Source organism: Lepisosteus platostomus, chromosome 15 (assembly GCF_059453375.1).
Source record: "Lepisosteus platostomus isolate fLepPlt1 chromosome 15, fLepPlt1.hap1, whole genome shotgun sequence".
Lineage (NCBI taxonomy): Eukaryota > Metazoa > Chordata > Actinopteri > Semionotiformes > Lepisosteidae > Lepisosteus > Lepisosteus platostomus.
Window position 1 is genome coordinate 16,335,396 of NC_142625.1, and position 26,385 is coordinate 16,361,780.

A 26,385-nucleotide genomic window follows, 5' to 3' on the forward strand; every position below is an offset into this window, starting at 1 on the left:
ATAAAGTCGGAAAACGTGCAGATATATGATTTCATTCCATCTGTCACTTAAGTTAAATCAAGACGAAGTTTTCATTCTCATCCGCCTCCTTGGTACTGGTAGTTTTCCCCAACGAGGTCATAAGGAACAATTGTACAGGATGCCCGCACAAAGGGAGAAATTCTTAATTGTTTCACACCGTGTTACGTGTGATCTGTATAATTCTTCAGAGTCGTATCTGATAAGAATATAATTTCTCGTGAAAAAATAATTTTCCCAGGTAAAAGAAAGCGTCTGAAAAAACCGTCTAAATCCGATCAACCAGATAGATGTATCTGGAAGCTAGTTTCTTTTTCACAGAACTGAAAGGTCTTTTTCAAACTTGCACCTGAATTATTGGGACTTGGTTGTTTCAATATGCTGTACTCAACATGGTCTCTAAGCAGCAGCAACAGGCAAGGTGTCTGTTGCGTCCTTCCGTTTTCACATCCTAATTTGGAATATTCAAATCAGTAAACTGCTAATGACTACCTTGAGTGGAGAAGAACTCTTATGTTCTGACTGTTCAACTCTTCCCCTAAAAATTGTTAAAGGAGTGAGAATGGAAATAAGTGAGAAGTGAAGATGAGATGATGTTCTGTTTTATGCCAGATGTATGAGCTACCTTTTTTTTCTTGTGGGTATAAAATGTAGATATATTCTGGAAGATTACAGGATAAGAAATCTCAAGTGATATTTTGGGTGGCACAGTGGCAATGCTGCCTTCCAGCCAGGGCCCTGGTTTCAGTTCCTGTGGTGCTGTCTGTGTGGAGTTTTTATGTTCTCCCTGTGTTTACATACAGTGCCTTGCGAAAGTATTCGGCCCCCTTGAACTTTTCAACCTTTTGCCACATTTCAGGCTTCAAACATAAAGATATAAATTTTTTATTTTATGTGAAGAATCACCAACAAGTGGGACACAATTGTGAAGTGGAACGAAATCTATTGGATTTTTGAAACTTTTTTAACTAATAAAAAAATGAAAAGTGGGGCGTGCAAAATTATTCGGCCCCTTTACTTTCAGTGCAGCAAACTCACTCCAGAAGTTAAGCGAGGATCTCTGAATGATCCAATGTTGTCCTAAATGACTGATGGTGATAAATAGAATCCACCTGTGTGTAATCAAGTCTCTGTATAAATGCACCTGCTCTGTGATAGTCTCAAGGTTCTGTTGAAAGCGCAGAGAGCATCATGAAGACCAAGGAACACACCAGGCAGGTCCGTAATACTGTTGTGGAGAAGTTTAAAGCCGGATTTGGATACAAAAAGATTTCCCAAGCTTCAAACATCCCAAGGAGCACTGTGCAAGCGATCATCTTGAAATGGAAGGAGTATCAGACCACTGCAAATCTACCAAGACCTGGCCGTCCCTCTAAACTTTCAGCTCAGACAAGGAGAAGACTGATCAGAGATGCAGCCAAGAGGCCCATGATCACTCTGGATGAACTGCAGAGAACTACAGCTGAGGTGGGAGAGTCTGTCCATAGGACAACAATCAGTCTTACACTGCACAAATCTGGCCTTTATGGAAGAGTGGCAAGAAGAAAGCCATTTCTCAAAGATATCCATAAAAAGTCTCATCTAAAGTTTGCCACAAGCCACCTGGGAGACACCCCAAACATGTGGAAGAAGGTGCTCTGGTCAGATGAAACCAAAATCGAACTTTTTGGCCACAATGCAAAACGATATGTTTGGCGTAAAAGCAACACAGCTCATCACCCTCAACACACCATCCCCACTGTCAAACATGGTGGTGGCAGCATCATGGTTTGGGCCTGCTTTTCTTCAGCAGGGACAGGGAAGATGGTTAAAATTGAGGGGAAGATGGATGCAGCCAAATACAGGACCATTCTGGATGAAAACCTGTTGGAGACTGCAAAAGACCTGAAACTGGGACGGAGATTTATCTTCCAACAAGACAATGATCCCAAACATACAGCAAAATCTACAAAGGAATGGTTCACAAATAAACGTATCCAGGTGTTTGAATGGCCAAGTCAAAGTCCAGACCTGAATCCAATCGAGAATCTGTGGAAAGAGCTGAAAACTGCTGTTCACAAACGCTCTCCATCCAACCTCACTGAGCTCGAGCTGTTTTGCAAGGAAGAATGGGCAAGAATTTCAGTCTCTCGATGTGCAAAACTGATAGAGACATACCCCAAGCGACTTGCAGCTGTAATCGCAGCAAAAGGTGGCTCTACAAAGTATTAACGCAAGGGGGCCGAATAATTTTGCACGCCCCACTTTTCATTTTTTTATTAGTTAAAAAAGTTTCAAAAATCCAATAGATTTCGTTCCACTTCACAATTGTGTCCCACTTGTTGGTGATTCTTCACATAAAATAAAACATTTATATCTTTATGTTTGAAGTCTGAAATGTGGCAAAAGGTTGAAAAGTTCAAGGGGGCCGAATACTTTCGCAAGGCACTGTAGGTTTCCTCCAGGTGAGCCAGTTTCCTCCCACCATCCAACAACATGCTGGTAGTTTAATTGACTTCTGGGAAAACTGGCCCTGCTGTGAGCATGTGTGTTTGTGTCTGGCTTGACTTGTGGGTCCAGTCCAGGGCGTGCCCTGCCTTGCGCCCTTTGCTTGCCAGGATAGTCTCCGGCTCCCCTGTGATCCTGAATTGGAATACCCAGACAGAATATGGATGGATGGAGAGTGATATTTTCCAGGAGTACACCTAAGAGGAACGCTAAATTCATTTGCTAAATTCAAAAGACGTTCATGGTAGGGATGCAAGCCTGCAGATGACAAAAACAAATGGTCCTAGTGTAGTACTATTATAAGACAATTGTAATATTCTGACATTATGTATAAACTAACAACATGAGTCGGACACTTGTGTTTAAAGATCACCTTGATGTACAACAAATTATATATTTAAAATTGACAAGGTTCTTCTTCAAATTAAAATGCTGACTGCCCAGCTCATATAGAAAACCTCTTTAGGAGATAAGACCTTCCGTGCCATACATTAAATTTCAACCAAACTGACCTAGATGAGGTAAGAGATGACCTAGTTTTACTTAAGCAGAGCCATGAATACATTGATTCACACCTAACATTAGGTCTGAAGAGGCAGGAAGTGTTCAGAGATACCGGTGTTTGCCAAAACCAACTGCTTAATTTGTCAACATGAAAACCCCACATAATTAGACATATCTGATTTAAAATCATGAAGTTCCGAAAGGCCTAGGGCTTTCCCCAAATAGTTCATCTGAATATTGTTTAATGTTCTGTTAAAACGCCTTTCAACAGCCTGTGTAATTTATATGACCAGAAAATGTCCCACTATCTCTGTAGTGTTAAGGGACCTTAAAGCACAAGACAGCCCTAGGAGAGGATGCTAGTTTGTCACAGGTTTCACCACCTTCACAGAAAGTGATAAATGATCTGCAAAATAACTTTAAAAAGTCTCTCCATACAGTCAATGCAATGACAATGATTCTGCTTTTTTGCCTTCAAAGCTTAGGAGGGAAATGTCTTTATTCTTCTTTGAACAGGGAAGCTCAGTACTCATGGCGAGTAACTGTTTTTACGGTTTGGGACCAGCAGGTGCATCCAAAGTTTTCCCATCACAGATTAATCGAACAGCAACCCTGAGAGTGTGACCTAAGCCCTCCCATCCCAAGCTTTTCATTCTGAGGTGCCTTTCAGAAAAAAAATGGCGTGATGATAGGGCTAAACGTATAGAGAATTATGCGGCCTCTTTGTGATGCAAAGTGATGTCCACTTGAGGCCAAGTTGAGGCCACCAAAAAGCTAATTCCCCTAGTAACCTGGGCCGAATTTGAACCTTCAGAGGTGAAAGGCTAGTGGATTAGCCAAATAGTTCCTGCATGAGGCACAGCGTTTTTCTCTCAAATGAGATTAGCAGGCTTGCAGGAACTGAACTTGCTTTAAAACGTCTTAACCATGCTTAAGAATCTAGCAGTGACACCCGATCTCACAAAACTGGTATCATGGGGATCTTTTGCTCTTGATTAGGAGGACAGGACCTCCCTCAGCCTTACTCTTTCAAATGATAATCTCCCCAGTTGATAAAGCTATGCAAACTCCAATTTTTTACAACACATGCACAAAACTGAACATAAAGTACCAGGGTGTATGGTAAACCAACTGGCGTGGCCCATGTTCATTACAAGAGATATCTAAAGCCTTTATTCCAAGATATCGAAATAGTCCAACATAGACTACGTCCACGTGTTGCTTTTTGAATTCCACACATGAGATTGTTCAATTGGAGTAGCTGGAGAAGCTTTAGGTTTGAATGTGATTGTTTAACTGCAGTATTTGCAGTTTGATACATATTGGTTTGGCCCCTCCATGTAATCTTAATCAGTTTAAAGGACAAAAAAAAAGGAAACACTCACTTTAATCTTAGACATAGGAAAATGCAGGTCATTGGCCTATTTAGTCTGTTTGGTAGTTAGTAGTTAATAGATCCAAGGCTTCTTTCTTTTCTTGTCCACAACAACACAACTGGATTTTTTTCAGACTCCCACAACCCTTTGAGTAGAGATAAGTTTAAAATATTTCTGACAAAATACAATTCTCATTGAAGTACATTTTCAAAGTGAAATGCTCCAGATTCTTTCCTAAAGCTTTAAACATTTGTCATCTCAGTAGAATTCATACATAACAATATTTAATATCAGTTTAAATTCATCATAAAATCTGAGGATTAGCACGGTGGGACAGTGGCTAACATTACTGCCTTGTAACACAGAGGGCCAGGGTTCATTTCCAGACCTGTGTGGTTCCCTGTGTGTGTGTAGTTTCTTCCAGATACTCTGGTTTTCTCACACAGTCCAAAGACACATTGTACTGGAAGGCTAAATGACTTCTGGGAAAATTAGTCCTGGTGTGTGTGTGTGTGTTTGTGTGTCTGCCCTGCAATGACTGGCCTTGCTCCAGTTGCTTGCTGGGATAGGCTCTGGCTCCCTTGAGATGCTCAATGGGAAAAAAAAGGTTAGAAAATGGGTGGACGGACAAGATCTGGGTGCTGGTTTACCTAAACTGAGAATATTGCCGCTGCCTTCTTTAACCTTAATTGGAACGGTTTGTTAGTTGCTTAAGAGAACTGGTTTCACTTATACACTAAAGTTTAACACTGTTTAAGTGCTTCAAATTTCAAATATACAGACACACAACATAGTCTAAAAACATTGAGTTAATTTTTTTTTAAATATAATAATATAAAAAATAATTGTTAATGAAAGGATATACTCGGGAGGAAATGAAATCATATTTTCTCTAATGTATACTAAACACATAAAAGAGCATATCACTTATTCTTTCAATACCTTTACTAGAGGAGCTTCTAAATTACAAGATGGCTAAAAATAAGATGTAATTATTAAAATTAGTGCCCCACCAATTGGATCAAATCAAATAGCTCTTGTTTATTTCTGATAATGATGGTCCTACAGTAGTTCTGGTCTTATCAGCATGCAATCTTTATAAATCTCAGATATCCTGTTCGGATTTTAATAAAAAACCTTCCTGTCTCGTTTTGGTGCACTCTGAAACGATCTAATTTGTATGTTTTTCTTTTATTTTTTTTACAAGTTTATATTCCTTATAGTTTCTATGAGACAATTGAATGTAGAGCATGTGACATACTGCAAATAGCTTGTCACAAATCAGGACAATAGGCATTATCAGTGCTGATACTGCAATTTTATACATTGGAAATGCATATATGTATTTAAAATGCAGCAACCCATTAATGTTCAGTGTGCAAAAAGTAAGAGCACATCTGCAGATTTTCAACGGTGTGGTACAAATCAAATATATTTCAATGTATGTGGCTGAAAAGCAATATGCAAATAACAGCAACTCAAGTTCATCCATGTAAAACAAGCATGGCTATCCACATGCAAATACTACAATGATCTAAAGGCACCATAGAGACTATAGCCAGGTTACATTACAGTGGGAAGGTAATATTTACTTTGCCTAATAGGGAAAGAGACAATGAACCAATTACATGATCCTAATGGGGAAGCCAAGCTAGAACTGTGACCACTTAAAAAAGATCAAATATCATCGGTAAACCTCATCAAACTTAAAACTGATTGGAGTGAGCAGAATACTAAAGCTACATATTTATTTAAGAAATTCCGCTTTGGAAAATCTGCACATCTCCCAAGATAGATCTACTTTTTATATTTTTCAGACCATGAAGCAAAACAGCAAAATGTGGAGGTATGTAGGTGTAGCTCTAATCAAATGAAATCATCTCTCATCACTGCAAAAGTGTTCAACCTGTGGTTGAGTGGTGCATCATACATTCCAATACACCTTTACAGAAGATCTGTGGAGACCTGTGCAATAAAAACTGAGGTGCAGAGTAATGATCATAAAGTGAGTTGCTGACTTGAACTGGTTTCCTTTCAGATGGATTGTCATTCAAACCAGTGAGCCGAATTAAGGGATTCAATAAAGCAGTTTGAAGGAATAAGCACAGGGAAGGACTCCCAGCAAATGCTCAGAAAGCACTACAAATCTGTGGAACAGCAGAATGACTAACGGATCTCCCACGGTGAACTACTGTACATCACAAAGACCCAACAGAACTGAACAAGGCCTGCAAGGTCTGTCCCTAACATGATGATTTTAGCATTTCTCTGATAAAGATTTCAGGTGGCTGTTCATTTTAAGGACACATAGTCCTGACACATAGAAATAAAACAGTGGTAATTATACAGGCTCCCAAAATACAACCTGAATATTTACAGCCGTTTAAAATTAACTACTGCAGTGTCATATCTGGGTAGATATTATATAAAGACAGGAAAGCATTTCAGATATTTGCAAGAGTCAGATGTTTGGAAGGCATGGAAGGCAGGATTTCAGATGTTAGTTTAAAATGTCCTTTACTGGTATCATTAAATAGGAAGATATCCGTCACAGGATGAAAATGTGATAATTATGGCACTGATGTCCCTAATTCACTAGACTTGAGCCCCAATGGGGAAGCAGGGATGTTGACCATCCAGATCACAGAAACCAATGAACCAGAATGTACAAGAGGATGAGGCAGAATTCCACAAGCCAGCTTCAGTCACCTGGTAAAAAGCACGTGTTACAGATGTATACCTGTGACTGCTTTGAACAATGGCTACATGTTAAAGACATTTTACAGATAACTTTGTGTACTTCTTGCAGTTACAAATCATCAATTTATTTTGATGTTTAGCATGGTTTCCAGCATTTTAGAGGACCAACCTGAGATCCAGCATTACGCATGGTAGAATAAAAAAGAGGGAGATATCAATGGAAAAAAAATGGAAGAAGGTCATCTGAAAAGCAACATGGAATTAGCTGCTTTAAAAATTCTTCTATTTTCTAGGGATCAGGGTTCCAAAAACAAACAGTTTCTGCATGTATATTACACACACAATTTGCATTAAAATTAAAATATATTTCCAATACAGTTCCACACTACACTCTCCCTATTTTAATAGTATTTAAAAGTACCATTGCCCAGATGATTGATTAGTACATTCATTTTTAACTTCGAATGCAAGTAATGGTTCAGAATTTTGTTTAAAAGTTTACCATTTTTACCTTATGTTGGTGTTATGAAAAACATAAAACCTACAGATTAGAGATTACTAATCAACATTCGTAGGAATGTGTCTCTGGAGACAAGAAATATTTTGCAAGAAAATACATTTTTATGATGGTCCTTTTCAAATTCCTCTATATATTATAGCAAATGCAACATGACAAAAAAGGACAGCTGATGTTTTGGTAAAAACAGATGCACAAAAATAATTTTAACCTTTTCACCCCTTTTGTTAATTTGCCTGTCAAAACAGCACTAAATAAGCCCCTAAACATGATTAGTGTATGCATCAATCTGTTGCTCCAGCACATTTCCATTTTCTTCTTACGTCTGTACATTTACATTTCAAGACTATTTCCATCTCTTTATTAAACAAGGCTAGAAGTGAAACTAGTGATCATTAAAAGTAAAACCCATCAGCAGAACTCAGACTCCATACTCAAATCTATGTCCATACTAAATCTGACACTGAAATAGCTGTCACTGAAATACTCTCTAATTGTATCTCTGATATAAAAAATCTAAGTGACTCAACATTTCCTTCAATAAAAACCGACACCTCCCATCACATACCTTACGCCAATGCAGTAACCCCCATGCTGTGTGGGTATCACTGTGCTTGCTTTTTAATCAAAATTAAAGAATTTAGGGGCAATATTTGATCCGGCCTGTCTTTTCACCCTTGTGTGCAGAATATTGTAAAGACATCCATCTTCCATCTAAGGAACATCGCCAGACTGCATTCTATGTTGTCCTTGACTGTTACTGAAGAGCTGGTTAACACTTTTTCCCCAAGCACTGATTACTGCAGCTCCTGAGTTGCTGTGGTATCTAAATCCACACAAACTCCAATATGTTTAGAATTCGGCAGCCAGAATCCTGACCAGGTCATATGCAAAAAAATCACATTACACTTGTGGTGGATTCCCTGCACCGGCTTCCTACCAGATTTTGAGTTGACTTCAAAAAGCCTCATGCTCCCCTATGAGGTTTTAAATGTCACCTCAGTACCGGTCTTGACTCACCAGTCTACTGCCTATCTCACAACCTTCATTCATCTGATTCTGATCTTCTATCAATTCCCCAGCTCATTTTCATTGTATGGGTGACACGGCCTGCTCTTACTACGCCCCAAAACTCTGGATTTCTATCCCCAGGGATATCAAGAATCTCTACCCTGCGTGCATTTAAATCTAGACTCAAAACCTCTGTTTAAAGTCTTTTACTTAATTCTGCTGCACTTGTAACCACTTAGCTCTTACACATGCTAATTTTGTAATTTATCCTTATAACTTTTTACACCTACAGTAAAGCTCTTTGAGATGTAACTTTTAAGAGGGGCCACACAAAATAAAGTGCAGTATGATAGAACTCTCTTGAGCCTCGAGTCAATTTGATTCGGGAACAATTATATGCATAACTAATTTCAGAGTTAAGGGTAGGCCACCTTTTTTCAAAAGTCATGTGGATTATTTCTTCAATCTTATTAGACATAAAACTGGAAACAGAAAATAGGATTTGGAAAAGCCATCCTGTTTTTATTGTTGAAAAAATACCAGAAAAGTAACAGTATGCAGACACTCAAAAAGAGAAACAAAGCCTTCGCAGCCCACATGTACGAAGTCCACACTGTAAACATGCCAAAACTGGCCCCAGTTCATAAAAAAGTAACAGAAGATCCATTTCAGGACATCAACATTTTAATGTAAAAGAATGACACCTCCCGTCAATGAGCTTTCTGCACAGGTTTTTAAAAAGGCACAATGTGGCAAATATATATATATAAGGAGGCAAGATGCAGTAACACTGAACTTAGTTTTGTTTTCTTGGGGTGAAGCTTCCTACAGAGGAAGGGAATTAAATGCACACAATGCAGATTTGTTCCGAGCAAGAGACGTGCAAAGTATCTGGCAATACATTCAATACAAAATATCAGCAGGTTGTGAGAACGACTTGTAAAAGGGAGAGACCACAAAAGCAGTTCAAGAAAATACATTATACCTATACATTAAGACAATACAGAGCATCCACTCTAAAAAAAAAAAGCTCAATATACAAGTTATAAACAAAACTACTCCAAAAATAATAATAAAAAAAAACAATATTCAGAAATGAGGTAGAAGAATATTCAGCATGGCCCCAGAATCCCATGGAGTACACAGTGGTCTCCTTAAAGAAAAGGAATAAAACAGACTGGTGTATTCGGGCTCTCTGAAGACCAGGGATTCAGTTTCTATTCTTTTGTTGAAGGGGCATTCCACTTTTTTTTCCTTTTTGAAGAATTGGCCTCTTGAAAAAGCACTTATTTACAAAGTCCTTTATAATGGGTTTGGTTTCATTTAAGAGGAAAAGGATTTCTAAAAGTTTCTAATGTGGAGGGAAACAAAAAAGTTGGGACGATTCATTTGTAGTGAACAGCAAACTGCATGAATTCGCCCTTATTGCTCCTCCTTGAAAGATGGAGGGGGGAGGGGAGTTCATGCAAGCATTTCAAGAGAATTAGTGTTTATCAAGAGAAGCTTTCTGAACAAATGGTAAATGTATACTCTTCACCATTTGCCTTAAGGGCAAAGAGGAATTATTGTAATCCAAACAGACCCTCACCATGGCAAATTCAAGAAATCCATTCTCCCCATTGAATTGCAAGTTACCTCTCCACTCCACTCCAGTGAAATTTGCTTTGTGTGATATAGAACAGAGGAATCACTGGAATTAAAAAAAAACAAAACAACAACTCTGAAACCTCAGCAGAAGATGCATAAAAAGCAAGCAAATTTAAAGTGCAAGGAGGGATGTAAGTAGTCAGTGTTGCAACGGCTTTTAGGCTAATCCAAAAGGCTTCAGATCAGAAATAGAAGGACAGAAAGGAAAAGGAAACATTTAGAAACAAGACAATTCTGGAGGTCTTTAAATATTTCAGAACAAATAGATATTTATTTCTTTCTTCTCAAATTCTCCAGCCTAGGACTGCTTTGCCTAAAAACCAGATGGGGAAAAACGCCACTAATCCCACACCTCTCATAAACTAGGTATCTACGTATACATACCATCTTCAAAAGTACAGAAAACTGCAAGGGTAAAATTGTATGACTTTTGTTCAGTACTCTCAATTAAGAGAGAAGGTCAGGCACTTGAAGTTAGAATTGGCTCTCAGATCTAGTACAACATCAACTAGCCCATTTTATCAGCAATTTTGAAAAAAATACCCAGACATTTTAAACAGTTTCACTACACACATCTTCCAAAACAAAGCCAAAGACACAACCAGGTCAAATACCTACTCCTTTGACATGCAATCACCACTTTTTCGCAAATGTATGAACATGGTTTGGGACAAGTTTCAAAGCCATTTGTAAAACTGGTATAATGAAGACTTCCAGAATTTTCCTTTGTGTCCCTTTATAGGTAAGAAAGCCAAGAAATCACAAAAAAAGCCTTATTTCCCAAAGACGAGACACACGTTCAAATCCACCTCCAATAATGGATCTTAGAAAATGTACATTTACAAATCCAGTTAATGGTATTAAGAGTCTAAATCTTTCAGAAATTACTGAAAAACTTCAGGTCATTTTAAGTAGAGAGACCTATTGTAAAGTCAAAAACTTTTCAAGTAAGAAATACATTCAACATCTGGGACAGAAAGTCTAAAAGGATGGCAGTCTTATGAAAGTTACCCGCATATCTTAAACATACAAACAATATAAATCAAAAGATCTCTACAGTAGTTTGTTTCACGTTCTACACAAACACTAAGACTTAACAGAGGTAAACTGTTCAAAACTTTGGGTGAAAAGGGAGGGAATATTTTAAGGCTGTACACTTCCAAGTTATTTAAAAAAAGGTAAATATGGCTTGCAGGACCCGCAATTTTTGTTCAGCAAGTGGAGAGAAAAAAAAATCCCAAAATTTCGCAAAGCAAAAATAAAACAAAAAGTGATTGTACTCATTAATGAGCAAATGTTCAATAGAAACATAGCTACCATAAAAACCTTTATACATTTCAGTAGGAAAATACGAGGTTTTGTCGTCATATCCGTAAAAAGGAAACAGCAAAAAAAGACCTGTGACTAAAAATATCTGCGCCTTGTCTGGGTCGATTTTAATTCACTGCAATTTTGCTTTCCTCCATGAAATGGGGAAACTGGTGTTGTTTCGGCACACTGTCTGCTCCATTCTTGTCGATTTCAGCTACCGTGGCTGGGAGGCCTGACTGAGTTCCATCCATCTTCAACAAGCCACCACCTGAGCCGACGAGGGAGCCCCCAGCAAGACTACCCGGCAGTGGAATGCCTCCATTTTGGATAACGGAAATCTCATTGTTTTTCATCGCTAACCCATTTGTAAACACAGCAGCATATTGGTTCCACACAGATGGATCAATGTTGATTGGTGGAGGAGCCAAATCTTTGGTTGGAGGTACCATCTCGGACCCCATTTTGGGTTCGGCTCCTGGACCCATCAGCGCCATGGGGTTATCCAGAGACAGACGCCTACCCCGCCTGGCGGAGTTATTCCACATGTGAGTTCCAACATGGACCTATTGAGAGGAGCACAAAGCAGTGAGAAACCACGCTGAATCTCAAGCCCGATCAGCATGTCCATATGGTACCGCAGCAGCATCAAGCATTTCATTATCAATTCAGACTACCCTCACAGCATAGCCAAAGGAAAAAAAAATTAAACTGAAAGGCAACCTAAATACAAAAGGTATACAGTATAAAGGATAAATGGACTTTGGTTGGCTGTTTATTACTACCTGACTATTACCTTAAAGGGCAGGTTATGTTGCATTAACTAGTAATCAGAGGTAGAATGGAAACGAGAGCACCACATGTCCCTCAAGGAGTGGAAGTGCTCATTCCTGGTGCAGAGGTCAATTCCAGTACTAATAATTCCTAGTAAGAAAAGCAGCTGAAGCACAGAAAGGCTAATTTGGGGTTATTTGTGAAAGAGCAGCGTCATCAAACTAGAGAATTGGAGTGTATAGCAAACTAAGATCACTTCCAAAGGTTTAAAGTTTAGGTCCTTGTCAAATGTTTTGCAATTTGAAACCCAAATGCACTTGTTTCCTTGGAAACAAATCACACCAAAACCAAACTGCAGGAGTAATGTGTTCGAGCGAGCAGACTGAGTTATTAAAAATAAGACTGGCAGAATTTAACTGCATCACTCGTTCTACAAAATGTATTGTTGTTGTTTTACGCTTCTCATCATTAATGAGTAAGGAATAATTATTTCTGGTAGAAAGACCAACATCCTTAGCAAGTTAAGGTAAAAGTAAAAATTGCCTTTGGTTGAATCTCCCTACACTTTATTTCTCTGGAAATACAATAGATGCATATAGAAGTGTTCTTTTAACTTGCACAATTATGAATGAAAAGCACAGTATGCATCATCCCTTATGAAAAATCCTTATAGTTTCTGCTTGGCAAGAAAGAAGAAGTTTGTAAGGTATGTGTATAAGGTGTAAGTTTGGTATGAAGCTGGAAGCGCACAAACTTAAAATTCATTTTCAAATTAGTTCAAGTTTTATTGAATTTTCCTGGTATTAGACAGATGAAGTCTAAACTGAAAACAATGTTAACACGGAACCAAGTTCTCTGTAAGTGAACGAGGTGTTTGCGAATTCAAACCTTCCGCTGCTGGTTATGCAAAATTATGAATTCCACAAAACACTAATCAAACCCATTGTTTTCCAAACCTGTTGTCATCCATCCACAGACAAGGCACTGCAATCCTTATTTTTTAAGGTTTGTGTTCATGGGGAAAGGGTATAGGAGATCAGCACCCTCAATATACCCTGCACAGACTGGAGATAATAGTTCCTTACCTTAAGGTTGCCCTTGGTGGTGAAGGCTCTCCCACAGATGGTGCAAGCAAACGGCTTCTCCCCAGTGTGAGTACGCTCATGAATTTGCAGGGCGCTGGCAGAGGAGAAGTTCTTCCCACAGGTGTTACACAGGTGCTGTTTGGCAGAGCGGCGTGGAGGGGCAGAACCGGGGAGGTGCAGCCCTGACCCCATGGGTACCTGAGAGACAAACTGGCTCGGGCAGCCCACACCACGCTCCGGTGGAATCTGCATCTCCAGTTTAACGAGACTTGGAGGAACTCTCATGAACTGCATATGGCTAGCACCTAATGGCAAGAACAAAACAAAGAGAAACAAACTCAAAACACGGCTCAGGAGTGCGATTGGGTGAATGAAAGAAAAATAACTATTTACATTTCCAGCATACTTTAGCAATAAGAACAAGGATCCTCCTTGAAAGGTTATTTAAGTACTACTGTGGTGTAATGAAAAAACAAAAGTAAAAAAAACATGGCAAAGGAAGAGATCATCACGTATTCCAAATGATTTTTAAATACGCTAAACTCATGATAAATTAATCAGGTTCCCAGTTCTAACCATTTAAGGCATGATGGAACTCTCCTATCCCTCTGAGTAGCACTGGTCCTTGATAAAAGTCAAATAACATTAACTACTTGGTTTATGGCAGAAAGTGATTGATTAAACTGAAGAATTGTTAAACCTAGGGTAAACAAGCTGAACACCTCCATTCTATTTTACTACTTGATGTTTGTTGCTGCTAATTCTCACCTATGGGGCTGATATTCTCATTAATTAGGTGTCTGAGCATGAAATCAAATTGAATTGCCATTCCTGGCTCCCCCCTTTAGCAAAGTGTACTCAAATGCATGCACAGATGAACCTATGGAAGACTTACCATAGTCACCATTTGAAATAGACAGACCAGGCTCTTCCTTGATTGCTTTGGGAACAAAAGTGGCAGACGTCAGATCCAGAGCACCATTCGGTTCAGGATCAAGAGAACCACTATCGGACTCTGTTCTGGATGCCACCCTACTGCCGTCTTCGGGGATAGCAGAGTCTGGAGACTTGGACTGGTTGCTTCCCACTTGGCTGTCCACTGGCGATGCCGACTGGAAAGAGACGGAATCCGAGACAGTTGGGCTCCTGCCATTTTGATAATCCTGGTCCCTGGGCATGGCAGGCAAGTCGCTTAGTGTACCGTCACCTTCCGAGATGACGCTGGTCTGCCGCTGCAAGTTCAAAGAAGAGGCGACATTTTTCATGTGATTCTCCAAAGCAGCAATGCTGGAGAACAATGGCAGTGGAGAGTCAGTTTGCTCTTCTTTCACAGCAGGAGGGGGAGGCAGGGCTTTCGGGACGTCGCTGGCAGCTTCCTGCGTCTCCTGCTCCACCTCGGGCTCATCCAGGCTCTCTTCGTTAAAGCTGTTCAGTTCAACAGCCTTGTCGTCTAGAAGGGGAGAGTCCATCTCAGACCCTTCGAAAGAATTATCCGGCAGTGGGGTGTTGGGAATCTGGCCTCCCATGTGCATGCGGATGTGCTGCTGTAGAACCACAGCATTGGTGAACTTCTTCTGGCAGATGGGACACGAGTGTTGCATCTTCAGAGGTGTGTTAGCCCTGTGGACACCATAATGGGCCTTCAGGTTGCCCTTGGTAGAAAACGCCCGCCCACAGATTTTACACTTGTAAGGCCTCTCCCCAGTGTGAGTGCGGTAATGCATTTTCAGCGAACTCTGGCAGCTCAGCACACGGTGGCAGATTACACACTCATTTGGGTCATCGGTCTTCTTCTCGAGGCTCTCCACCATCTGCTGAAGCTTTGCGGTTCCGGAGCTCTGCTCACTCGGAGCAGTGCCATTCACATGGGGCAGGCAGCCCAGGCCTTCTGGGGATTCCATGTTCTGGTCTGAACCCGTGTCCTGGTTGAACATGCTAGAGGAAATGGATGTGCCGTCGCTTCCTGAAGACGACGGTCTCTGGGAATATTGTTCACTACTGTCCTGGGAAGGTTTGAAATTCTGCAGCACAGGTGGGTGAAAACCAGAGGCAGAGGCCAGTCCTAGCACCGGCTTGCTGTCTACAAAGTTGGACTCATCTGGAACCATAGACATTCCATAAGGAATCCCACTGCTGGTGGGAATGTTGTCAAGGTGCTCTGGCACAGGGTGAGGGTTCATCCGGATGTGTGGATACTTGTCTTTGTGCCTCTGGAAATGCACCTTGAGATTTCCTTTGGTTGTAAACCGGTTTCCACATATATTGCATTTGTAAGGCCTTTCCCCAGTGTGAGAGCGCAAATGGATCTGAAGAGCGCTGTCGTTTCCAAAGACTTTTCCACAGAACTTGCACTTGTGCTTAAACAGAGGCTCCTCCGATCCAGTCTTTGGTTCAATGGTAATGTTGGGTGGCTTGCCTTTCCCTTTTTTCAGGGGATCCAGACCAGCTGAAAGGGCAGAGAAGGGGTGCTGGAAAGCCAAGGTTCCAGGAGATTGAGGCAACAGCGTCGGAAGCCGGGAAACTAAATTGGGGTGACCCTTAGAACCATCTGGCTTAGGGGGCACCATTCCTCCAATTCCTGAGAGAGATGCAGGAATGTTGTGGGAGTGAGGTAGCTTTCCTTGCTTCAGGCTTTCAATAGAAAGGCTTTGTGAACCAGTTCTCTTCCCAATCAAGGCAGCAGCAGCAGAAAGCTGTTGCGACAAATGAGCTCCCAGGGCTTTCAAGGGGTCTACAGCCGCGCCAACAGCAGACGGAAGGCCATGAGGAGCCATCATGGCCACCTGGATCCGAATTTGCTCAGTTAGCTGGATTTGCTGAAGCTGCTGCTGCTGCAAACTCACCAGCTGCTCAAGAATCATAGGGATGGCGTTTAAGCTGGCTAGCGGCTGAGAGGTTTTACCAGGCAAATCAGATGAATGCTGAGTCACAGCCACTTTAGTGCTGGGCATAGTCTCCAATGTAACATTAGTGTTTTGCATTTTGGGGGCTGGCAAATAGGAAACAGAAGGGTTTTCCGGTGCCTCTCGTTTTGGGGGCTCTTCATGGTTCATTTCTGTCTCTTCCTCCATGCTCTCTGCTGCCCCAAGTTGGGATTTTAATTTTGGGTCACCAGGGGACATGCCTTCCGGGTTTTCAGTGTGGAAACTCTCATGTGAGCCTTGTGAAAAGTCGGGAACTATCCCGCCGTCGCCATCTTTCATAATGACCACCTGCTGGCTTTTAGTGCAATTTTTCTGATGCTCCAGGAACTCGGACTGGTCAAAGAACTCTGCGCAGCACTTGTCACATACACAGGTCTCTTCAATCCTTTTTCTCTTCGCCTCAGTCCCTTCGTCTTCAGTTGGGCCTTCATGCAGAGCCCCTAAAAAAGAAAAAAAAGGCTGAGGCTAAACACTTTAAATCAAGGTATTAAATGTATCACACTGATCAACAATTAGCTCAAAGAACTGTCTTGGGATTGGGGGGAATCTTAGCACAGGGGATGGCAACCAGAAACAAGTGCAGCACTCGAGGAACTGGTGCTTTTCTCTCATCTGAAAATGTCTAATATTTTCCAGCTCTTGAGCAGGTACCTCTAAATCGTGCAGGATCCTGGTATTTGAGGGCCGAGTTCCCTGTTCTTGGCAGTACTGTCTTTGTTTCAGACAGCTTGAGTAGTCAATTAAATTAACCTCAATATTTAGGCATACATTTCGAGGTCATATTCTTTAAGAAAGCTGTATACAAAAGCTACAGAAGACATGAGCCTGGTTAAATTAAAAATAGTTCGTTTTTATAATACTGCAGTTTGCACTGGATAAATTGAATGTTTCGGAAAAAATTGCACGAAGTGTTGCAGGAGATAGATCAAACCCTCTACTCACTCCACTCTGAGAAGCAACACAAGTGGAACCCAAACAAATTTCAAGACTGGCCATTTAAAAGAGCAAGAACATGTGAAAATAGAATTTCACTTTCTCTCACTGGAATATTAACCGATATAGTCTTACATGCACAACATTACAATGGGGATTGTTTCATTTAAGGCAACTAAATGCATTCTCGTCACAATTCAGAAAATCTAGAGACACTCTCAAAATAGCCAGTTTTCATTCACAGATATTAATGTGTTAATGGTTTTTACAATACAAAATATGGTCGGTTTAATTTATTACAAATCCCAGTTCTCGCCACTTTAACTGAAATACGTCAAGTTAAGTAGAAGACATACAGAATGTGATGTAGATCCATTATGAAATGGTACATTCAAAACTACAATGTTTACCCTATCCAATACATCAAATAGAAATGTTAGATCTGCAGACTAAAGTGTATACAAGCCATTTTCCATTTAACAAACCTTTCCTGCCAAGATCACAGAAAATTAAAAAATAACCTCGAATTGACCTGCTATCTTGAACTTTCAAAGCAAAATGGGATCAACTGCCAGTTTTTAATGCATTAACGCAGGACGCACCAGTGAGGTGGCTATAGGTTTTCACTTTACCAAATTCTCTCGCCTCCTCGGATACTAGTGCTTTAAAGAGGCCACAAGAACTTGCATACACACCAGATCTCCAGAACTACAGTTGGTCCCCTGTATGATCATATTCAAGTACTACAATACTGCCAGATTATTCACGGAGGAAAAAAAACAACAAAAACACAGACTAACATTCACATCCACACAAAGTACGAAATCAGAGAAATGGCCCCCGCCAGCCCAATGCTTGAGAGAAAACATTCTCACAAGCACTGGTTAACATCACAGCTTTTCCAGTTTGATAGGGAAAGTGAGACTGCTCCACTAATCTACAGACTGACAGTCAATCCACAGAGAAGTGAAGAGCAAAAACCCAAAGAGGGGATGCTTGTCATCACTTATACAAAATCTTCATTTTATTAGGACACTGCATTCCCCAATGCTAGGTTAATCTAACTGGTCACATAAAAAAAATAACCTTACCGTAACCAATTTTATCTAATGAAATACATTTATATTTCATATTAGCAAAACAAATGTTTTGTGCAAAACACAGCCATATACTGTTGTTTGAGGTGAAGGAAGGGAAACAAGATACCACCGACAGGAGGATGCTCACACATCTAGACACCAATGGAGTTGCAGACAGAAACAATGGGATCCCCAGCTTCTTCATCAGAACTTTAACCCAACTAATTTAGGGTCAGTGGTGAGGGAAAGCTATTCATGACAGGGCAACAGCCAAGTTTAATGAAAAAGGAGGCTTAACTCTTGTTCTCCATGGCACACTACAAATTAACCTCCAGAGTATCTTTGGGAGGTGACACAAAGCCACAGTACCCAGAGAAAGCACCATATAGACACAGGAAGAAGATGCAGATTCACAGCAAAGCACCCAAGCCTAGAAAAGGACTTGGGTTAAGCAGTGCTAGCTATTAGTGCTGTACAGGAACCCCCAGCTGAGCTTTTAAAATTTATTTCACACATTTACTACATTTTAAGAGGTAACTGATAAATAAATCTAACAATGTGTAATCTTAAAATCCTTAACCAAACACAGTATAGCCCTTACGCAGAAGAAAAATCAGGGTACCTCTTTTTTTTTTAACTTGAAAATTTCAGGTTACAAAAACCTTTTGGATTCAGATGACCTGAAACACAAATCCAAATAATAAATGAACCATTGAGGTATCTCCATTGTTTTCTTGTCCTCCAAACTCAGAATTCCAGGAATGTAATCTCCAAGCAGCTCATAATCCAATAAATGGAGGGAATGCAGTGTTTCCCAGCAGGGAACAGTGACACACAACTAAAGAATCTGCACTCAGGGAGACCATATCTCTGAGGTGCTTTTTAAAAGTAGAGAGCGTTTATAAAAATGGAAATTAGCCAAGAAAGTAGAAAAGGGCAATTTGCAGTTAATTTTTTTTTTTTTACAATTAGCTCCGATTACCTGAAAACTGTAAAAACATTTGTTTTCCACTAGTTACACAGTGCTACACTAAAAAAGGGTTCTAAATAATTTCAACTTCCAATACATTCCAACATTGTCACCATCTGCTAGGGATAAACTGATAACCAATGAGATGATGGGAAGACATTACAGATAAGCAAAGGGGATGTCAGTTTGTTTCTATTGGAAATTGGGAAGTCACCATTAATAGTAAGTGATCATTATTCATTATATGAAAATATATGCATTAATAAACTAGGAAATCACTGGAGATAATTGCTTTTCATAACGGAAAATAATTTAGAATACAAACTTAGGTTTAAACATTAGCCAGATCTTATCAGGAAGGTGTGTTTGTGTGTGTTGTGGGGGTGGGGGGGTCACAGTATTTATCCATTTGCTTGTCACAATAGGCATTCCATCAAATGCTAAATATTACAAAAGGCTGAAACAGTGTTACCAAATACCATGGCAAATCCCCTGTGAGCAGATACCTGCTGTGGCCCAACACCAAGAGCCCCTGCTTTTCATTAGCATCTGCTGAGGATGGGAAGCAGCTGTGATGGTGGATCAGAGGGGGCAGGTCTATGCAGCACGTGCTGAACAGCACAGTCTTTAAAATGCTTTATCTCCCATTTATAAAACAAATGGCAGCAGGAGAAAGCTACCACCTTTAACTAGTAGCTTTTAATGGAGACTCAAAACTAAGCCTGCAAGAAGGAGAAACCTACCTGAAAGCAGTTTGCATTTCTGGCCGAACAAACAAACTTGCACAAATTGCAATGAAGCAATGGCAAAATAATATTGTGCCATTCTTTGCCAGGGGTAGAACGGGACCAAAATTAAGGAAACCAGCTTGATGAGCGTAGCAAAATGCTTTGGCTTATACAAGACAGCTAGTGTCAAAAACCTGAAAAAGATCAAAATGCCAAGGAAAGAGTTTCGGATCTATTTCCACCAACTGCACATGATTTAAAGTTGGTCTTGGGGATACATGCAAAATATTGCCATCACACTATCACCCCTGCAACCATTCGGAGCAAGAGCTAAGATTGCTGCATTTTGGCTGTTTTGTAGTTACTGGGAGTTTCGTTGTAAATAATTTAATTCACAGTACCAGCACTGAGTAGTTGGCCTCCTGTTCTTACAGGAGGAAATCATTGAATTTGGACAACCAAAACGATATGCAAAAGTACAGGCACATACTCCACTTGGTTGGAATAATGTACACCAAGCATTGAAATTCCGAGACTGAGAAGTTTTCCATAAGCTTGCCTACACTTGGAAAGATTTGCATCGGGATATTAATGGAGACAAGGGACTTGGGAGTGATGCAACAACAAAAGATTGGCTTCAGAAAGAATGACATCCATAAAAAAAAAATAACTTCCTCCAAGACTAGAATAAAATCAAATCAAGTATGCAAGGGTGGTCTATCGATGAACACCATAGGAGTTAAACACCATGAGTAATGGTCTTCACTTCAATATATTTAGTTAAGAAAAGCATTTTAAGAGAACCATACTTAATAAATAAGGATGTCTGTCTAGGGAAGCTGTTCTCAAGCAAGATCAAGTACGTATTGCACTCTAGGTTAAGAAACTCCCAACAGCTGAAGCCACCTCTTTAAGAAAAAGGGAGAAGTGAAACACTAAGGTTCTGTATCCTAGCCAGCCTTAAAGTGCAAGCTCTGTTGTCAAGGTCAATTGCAAAGTGCCCGTTATTGTAAGCTTGACATCAGCCTACCATGCACAACAGGCAGTGAGAGGCAAAGGTTACTACAGCAGCTTTGTCAAAATGTCACCAAGTGGTTTTGTTTCAAGCCAAGGGCCCAGGGACTGGGAGCTATCTACTACGAAGTTTGAGTCACAACAAGAATGTCAAAGGCATGCTTTTAACCAAGTGCCAAATTCAGTGCCTGTATATTTCTGTACGGACTGTAGACTGTAATGAGTTACATTCATGGGTCACAGCAACAGCTCCTGCTGAAAAGCAAGCAGACTCTTGAGGTTTGAAAAAAAAAATAAGGGAGACGGAAATACAGAACCTTTCAGAGCTGTACAGTTAATCATCAGGTTAGGGTGTGAAGTTCAAGAAAGGAAGATCTTTTTCAAAGGACTGAGCAACATTAAATGAAAAAACAAAAAGACTGACAATGTACATCTATACTAGCAAACAGGCAGCTATGTTTTCCAATGTGATCAGCAGCATTGACATTAACAAATATGTCAAAATATCTCCTTCTCCCCCTCACTCCTTACAGAATATCTATACTTAGGTAAACACTTAATATTGATAAAAAAACAGTAACAAGCAAGGATACTACTTTCTGGTGATAGTGCCTTTTTTAACAGAAAGCAATGATATAATTGAAGACATCTCAAAAGTCTTATCCAATTTAAATTCACAGACCCCTGACTCAAACAAACACCACTGTAAGAACGAGGGTGTTGCTGCTTGCAGAGAGAAATGAATATACTGCATTGATATTTAATTTGTCTGTAACTGACTGCAAGCAGCAATTTAAGAGCCTAATTGTTAAAAATGCTAATTCTTTCATGCAAAAGAAAGGACAGGCCAGACTTGTTAATAGCCCAACAGATGACTAGAGGGAAAATGTTGCAAACGGCATTGTTTAAGAATGGCACAAACTCTTCAAACCAGTTCTAGTTAGAAAAGAAACAATACCTGTGTATATACCTCAAATAGGAGAAAAGGAGAAGTATCAAATATGTATGAGTAACTAATAGCGGCAATAAAACCAGCTACAGTAAAGGTAAATCGATAGTTTAGATTTGTTATGCATATTCTAGAGACGTGTACAAAGAGGCAATTAAAAATACTTAAGTGTCCAATACTGTATTTTAAATGCTGATTGCAATTAAACACACATAACATTAAGTAACCCCGCAAACCTTATTTTCCCCAAAGTGATGCGAGGAAAACCTCTTCCATTGAACTTGTTTTCGGTTATTTCTACAGATATGGAACAGCGGCTATTAATAACGATGCGTGTTCATGAGCTCTTGAATTCCTGATTTTTAGATTTAGCGGTGCAGTAGCCCATTTAACCCCGCGAGGGCGCCAGAGAGAAGGACACCTACAGTGCTGTACCTTTACCCACTTAAGAGATTGTAGATTGGTTTACTAAATGGAACAACTCTTTAGAGCAGAAAGACAGCGCACTGGATCCTAAAAACCAACCCTTTTCTCGGAAACAAGAATGCGACGTCTTGCAGTATAGTAAAAAAAAATTGACGCCAGTAATTCATTAATGAAATTTACACGTGTAAAACTTTGGTTTTATTAGAAAAACAGTACTTCGAATGCACGGGTAGACGTTTATTGGACAATTACAAAAGCAGAAAAAAAGTAATTATCGTTATGAATTTGGCGTTTCTCCGGTCATTCACTTTAATCTCCCAGTTTGAGTACATGCGTCACACCAGCTTGCAATGTAAGGACGGGTGCTGGGGGCAGCTTTTCAACTATTTACATATGGAAACTCCAAATCGACCCCCTACAACACTCCGCTCCATCCCCCACCACTCCATATGCACAAAAGGAAACAGTCATGCATTAAACTAGGGATTTATTACCTTTTGGTCAGTTTACTCTTCATGAGTCACATTTCATGGCTACCAACATGTTGAGGCACCTTTGTTTAAAGGGGACAATAAAATGAAGGCTATAAACAATAGAGGTTTCAAACTATTTTCACTCGGTTTTGCCATCATCCAATAAAGTTCCCCCCCAATCATAAAGCCGAATAAGATGACCATTTAAGGGCTCCCCAATTTATTTTCCAAAAACCATCCCAGGCAAAGAAAAAAGTAAGAAACATTCCTCAACAGTAGATACCCAAATACTACAGATCTGAAGAGACTCAGGGCTTTAAATTATATTGGTGTGTATCCTATAAATCAATAATAAAAAATAACGTATACACTAAACGCTCCTGTAAAAAAAACTTCATGTAAGAAGCTGATTGGTTGCGTTTTTTAAGGTACATTCAACCATATTTATATGCGTTTATCTCACTTATTCAAAATACTGGGGCAACTTTTTTTTAGACTAGAGTTGGTCATAATTTAACACTTGACAAAACGAAACAAAATCAGCAATATGCTGTCACAGCATTTTTTTCCCCCAGAGGCACGCACCTGGCGCATTAAAATAAATATGAAAATAGCATTAGGTTTGTACGAAGAAAAAAAAATGTTATTTTGGCAAGTCGGAAATCAAAGATGGCTGTGAGGGTCATGGTATAGGGTCTTCTGCGGCCGCGACCTCAAGGCACAGTTATATATATATATTTAAAAAAAAAAATCAAACGTTTAATAACCTAAAACTAAGACCCAAACGACTACCCGTTCATCATAAAACGCAATTAAAGAGATTTATCAGTAAAGTCCAAATACACCCAATGTGCCGGTTGGATTCTCTTTCAAGTTTTGACCAGCGTCCATCACGAACAAGTTTCAATGAGATCAATAGCCACGCCAAAAGCACACAGGGGCGAATCGCATCTAATGGTCAGCGTGAGTTAAAATACGTAAAGCTAGTCTAAAGCCTAAAGAGAAAAAGAAAAAAAGCGAGCTCTTAAAAAGTTAGAAATGGAATCGGTGCATACTGTGGAAAAAAAGTAACAGATAACAGCATGCACTGGTCAGCAATAGGCAACTCCTTTCTCTCCGGCCATCTCATATTCTATTGCAGCCTATTGATCACTCTCCGATTACCGTTTGTTAAACTAATGTTTCTATTTATAACTTAACCCAAGTCAAAGGTTTTAAAAAAAATCATAATAAGCAGCAAAACGTATCAACCGTGCAATGAGATTGATTATGCCGAACCATTTCTTTCCCCCGTCAAAATTAAGAGATTCTTTAGTACAGCGCACGGTCAGTTCCAAGGGTCACGATCCTGGCCAAAGTGCAACCAAAAGGGGGAAAAACAGTAAAAAAATTATAAAAATCTACTTTCCACTAGTTGATTAAACTCCAAACAGCTCCAGTTCGCACAGTTCCGCCGACCCAACTCACCATTTTCCGCCGAACCGGTCTCCTCGGAGTTGATGTGTTGCGGCTTGGCTTGCTTGCGCCTCGACATGGTACCACCATCGGGAGCAAAATAGTAACAATATTTTTTTCCCTTCTTTACAACAAATTCTCAGAGTTGGGAAATTAGCCCTTCAAGTAGAAATGCGCATGTCAGAGTAATTATGATTATCAATAATGCATTGCGATTTATCATGGGTCTCTGACAGCTGATTGGCTCCAATCCAAGTGCTTACAGATTATTCAAATAAGACCCATTGATGAGAAACGCAGAGTGCAAAAAGGGGGAGGGAGATGAGAGAGAGAGAGAGAGGTAGGGACAGAGAGAACATGCATCGAGCAGAGGGAGCGAGAGAGTGAGAAATTGTACAGCATCCAGGGAAACACTAACATAGATTCACCCTGCTTCGGGACTATGGGAACTGTAGTTTGTTTTTTGTTTGTGGAGGGGGAGAGTTCTTTTTCTTTCATTTTCTGACCGGACCGGACTACATCCCATCGCCCACACGCGTAAAACCGTGACATAAAGGACTTTTTTTTTAATGCAAGCAGCTGGATGAATTAGAATCACCTCCAGCAAAAGCAGCCCGAACAAACGGATTGTTATCTAAACAATGCGCGTGTTATCCAAAATAAAATTCTCGAAAGTTTGCATCTTACTGTAACTGTTACATACAGTCATTTCAACACAAAACACGTTTTCGCCTTTTCCATCACGTCCTTGAATTTCCAAACCTGTCTAGAATCAGTTCATTATTAAATTATTAAATATCCTTTTTTTGTGTGTTTATATGTAGCTTCTAAAAGCGCGCCTCTACTTTTTTCCCTCCTCGAATTCGGGTTTGGCTTTAAAAGTGTTGTAGCATGAAAAAAGACAAATCTATGAGTTTTATTACTATATGTAGAATAAAATAAGTAGTATAAAAATGTTCACATATATTATAAATGTCCTGCGATGAGTTGCCCTCCCACTAAGAATGTATCCTGTTTCCAGCCTTGAGCTAATTATCTAAACGGGTTAGGCTCTGGCTCATAACAACTATGTACTGGACTGAGCTGTTATTGAAGATAGATAAATGCAAGTCGTTGATTCACTCACTTTATTGTCGAGGGAACCCAAATTAAAAGTTAAACATAGGATAATTTAATCAAGATTAAAGCGTCGTTTCAAGCGTCTTTTTTAAAACTGCATGTGGTTTAAGTCCTGGGTGGGGCACTGGCGCCCCTCATATTGTTAATGACCAATAGACCTCTATAGAAATATCCCAAGTTTTCTATGCAGAAGTAAGACATTTCTATAGAGGTTATGTTTGTAAGAGGTTGCATTCTTGAACAAGGTTGTCCACTCAGATGTTTCAGTGAAATTTTTAACTATATACAATACAAAATGGTTAGAAAAGTGATAGAGTCAGCTAAATAAATTAATTGAGGTTTGTAGTAGAAAATATACAGCACAATGGACAATTACAGCACGATTATAAGATATCTTATATTTTTGCTGGGCTATCTAAACTCAGATCAGTCTGAAGTTTTGGTAAATTATTCGTTGTTATTGAGCATTCTGCCTAAGCCTGTGAATATTTGTGTCCTTTAAAATAAAATTGCAATACTTGCTGTGATGCTGAGTTCTTAAGATTTCCATGGTATAATGTGCTCTAGGCTGTATGTGGCAAGTATTCCTTCAAACAGGTTGTTTACATAACAGTGTGTAATTACTGTGCAGCATTTTTTTTTACATCTATTTTCCCTATGTTCCTTTGTCATATATTAGTATTTGTATTTTCAGTGTAAATCAACCAATTTCAGAATTCCGATGTCTTCAATATTTCTTAGCAGACACATATATTTGCTGATATTGACCTCTCCAGCAAGACCACCTAATTTCCTCAATGTCTGAAACACAGCAAGCACAACATTCAGAATTTCTCAAATCGTTATCCAGGTACTGGATATTTCTGAATTCAAAGCATTTACCAAAAA

At 39.7% G+C, this 26,385-nt stretch overlaps 1 protein-coding gene across 1 annotated transcript; it reads right to left on the reverse strand.

Moving 5' to 3' along the window:
- Positions 1 to 9,109: 9,109 nt before the first annotated feature.
- On the reverse strand, positions 9,110 to 24,744 carry sall4 (spalt-like transcription factor 4). Its single transcript, XM_088608055.1, has 4 exons — positions 24,391 to 24,744; positions 14,323 to 16,791; positions 13,428 to 13,732; positions 9,110 to 12,134 (listed from the first exon to the last, which is right to left on the reverse strand). The coding sequence occupies exons 1-4, from the start codon at positions 24,455 to 24,457 to the stop codon at positions 11,697 to 11,699; spliced, it is 3,279 nt and encodes a 1,092-aa protein (XP_088464181.1). The 5' UTR covers positions 24,458 to 24,744; the 3' UTR covers positions 9,110 to 11,696.
- Between the last annotated feature and the right edge of the window lie 1,641 nt (positions 24,745 to 26,385).

Excerpts from the sequence above, each read along its gene's own strand:
- sall4 (XM_088608055.1), bottom strand. The coding sequence starts at position 24,457 with ATGTCGAGGCGCAAGCAAGCCAAGCCGCAACACATCAACTCCGAGGAG. Across the intron at positions 16,792-24,390 it reads GACCGGTTCGGCGGAAAATG|GGGCTCTGCATGAAGGCCCA; the intron begins GTGAGTTGGGTC and ends TTTCTTTTTTAG. Across the intron at positions 12,135-13,427 it reads CCACCAAGGGCAACCTTAAG|GTCCATGTTGGAACTCACAT; the intron begins GTAAGGAACTAT and ends TCCTCTCAATAG.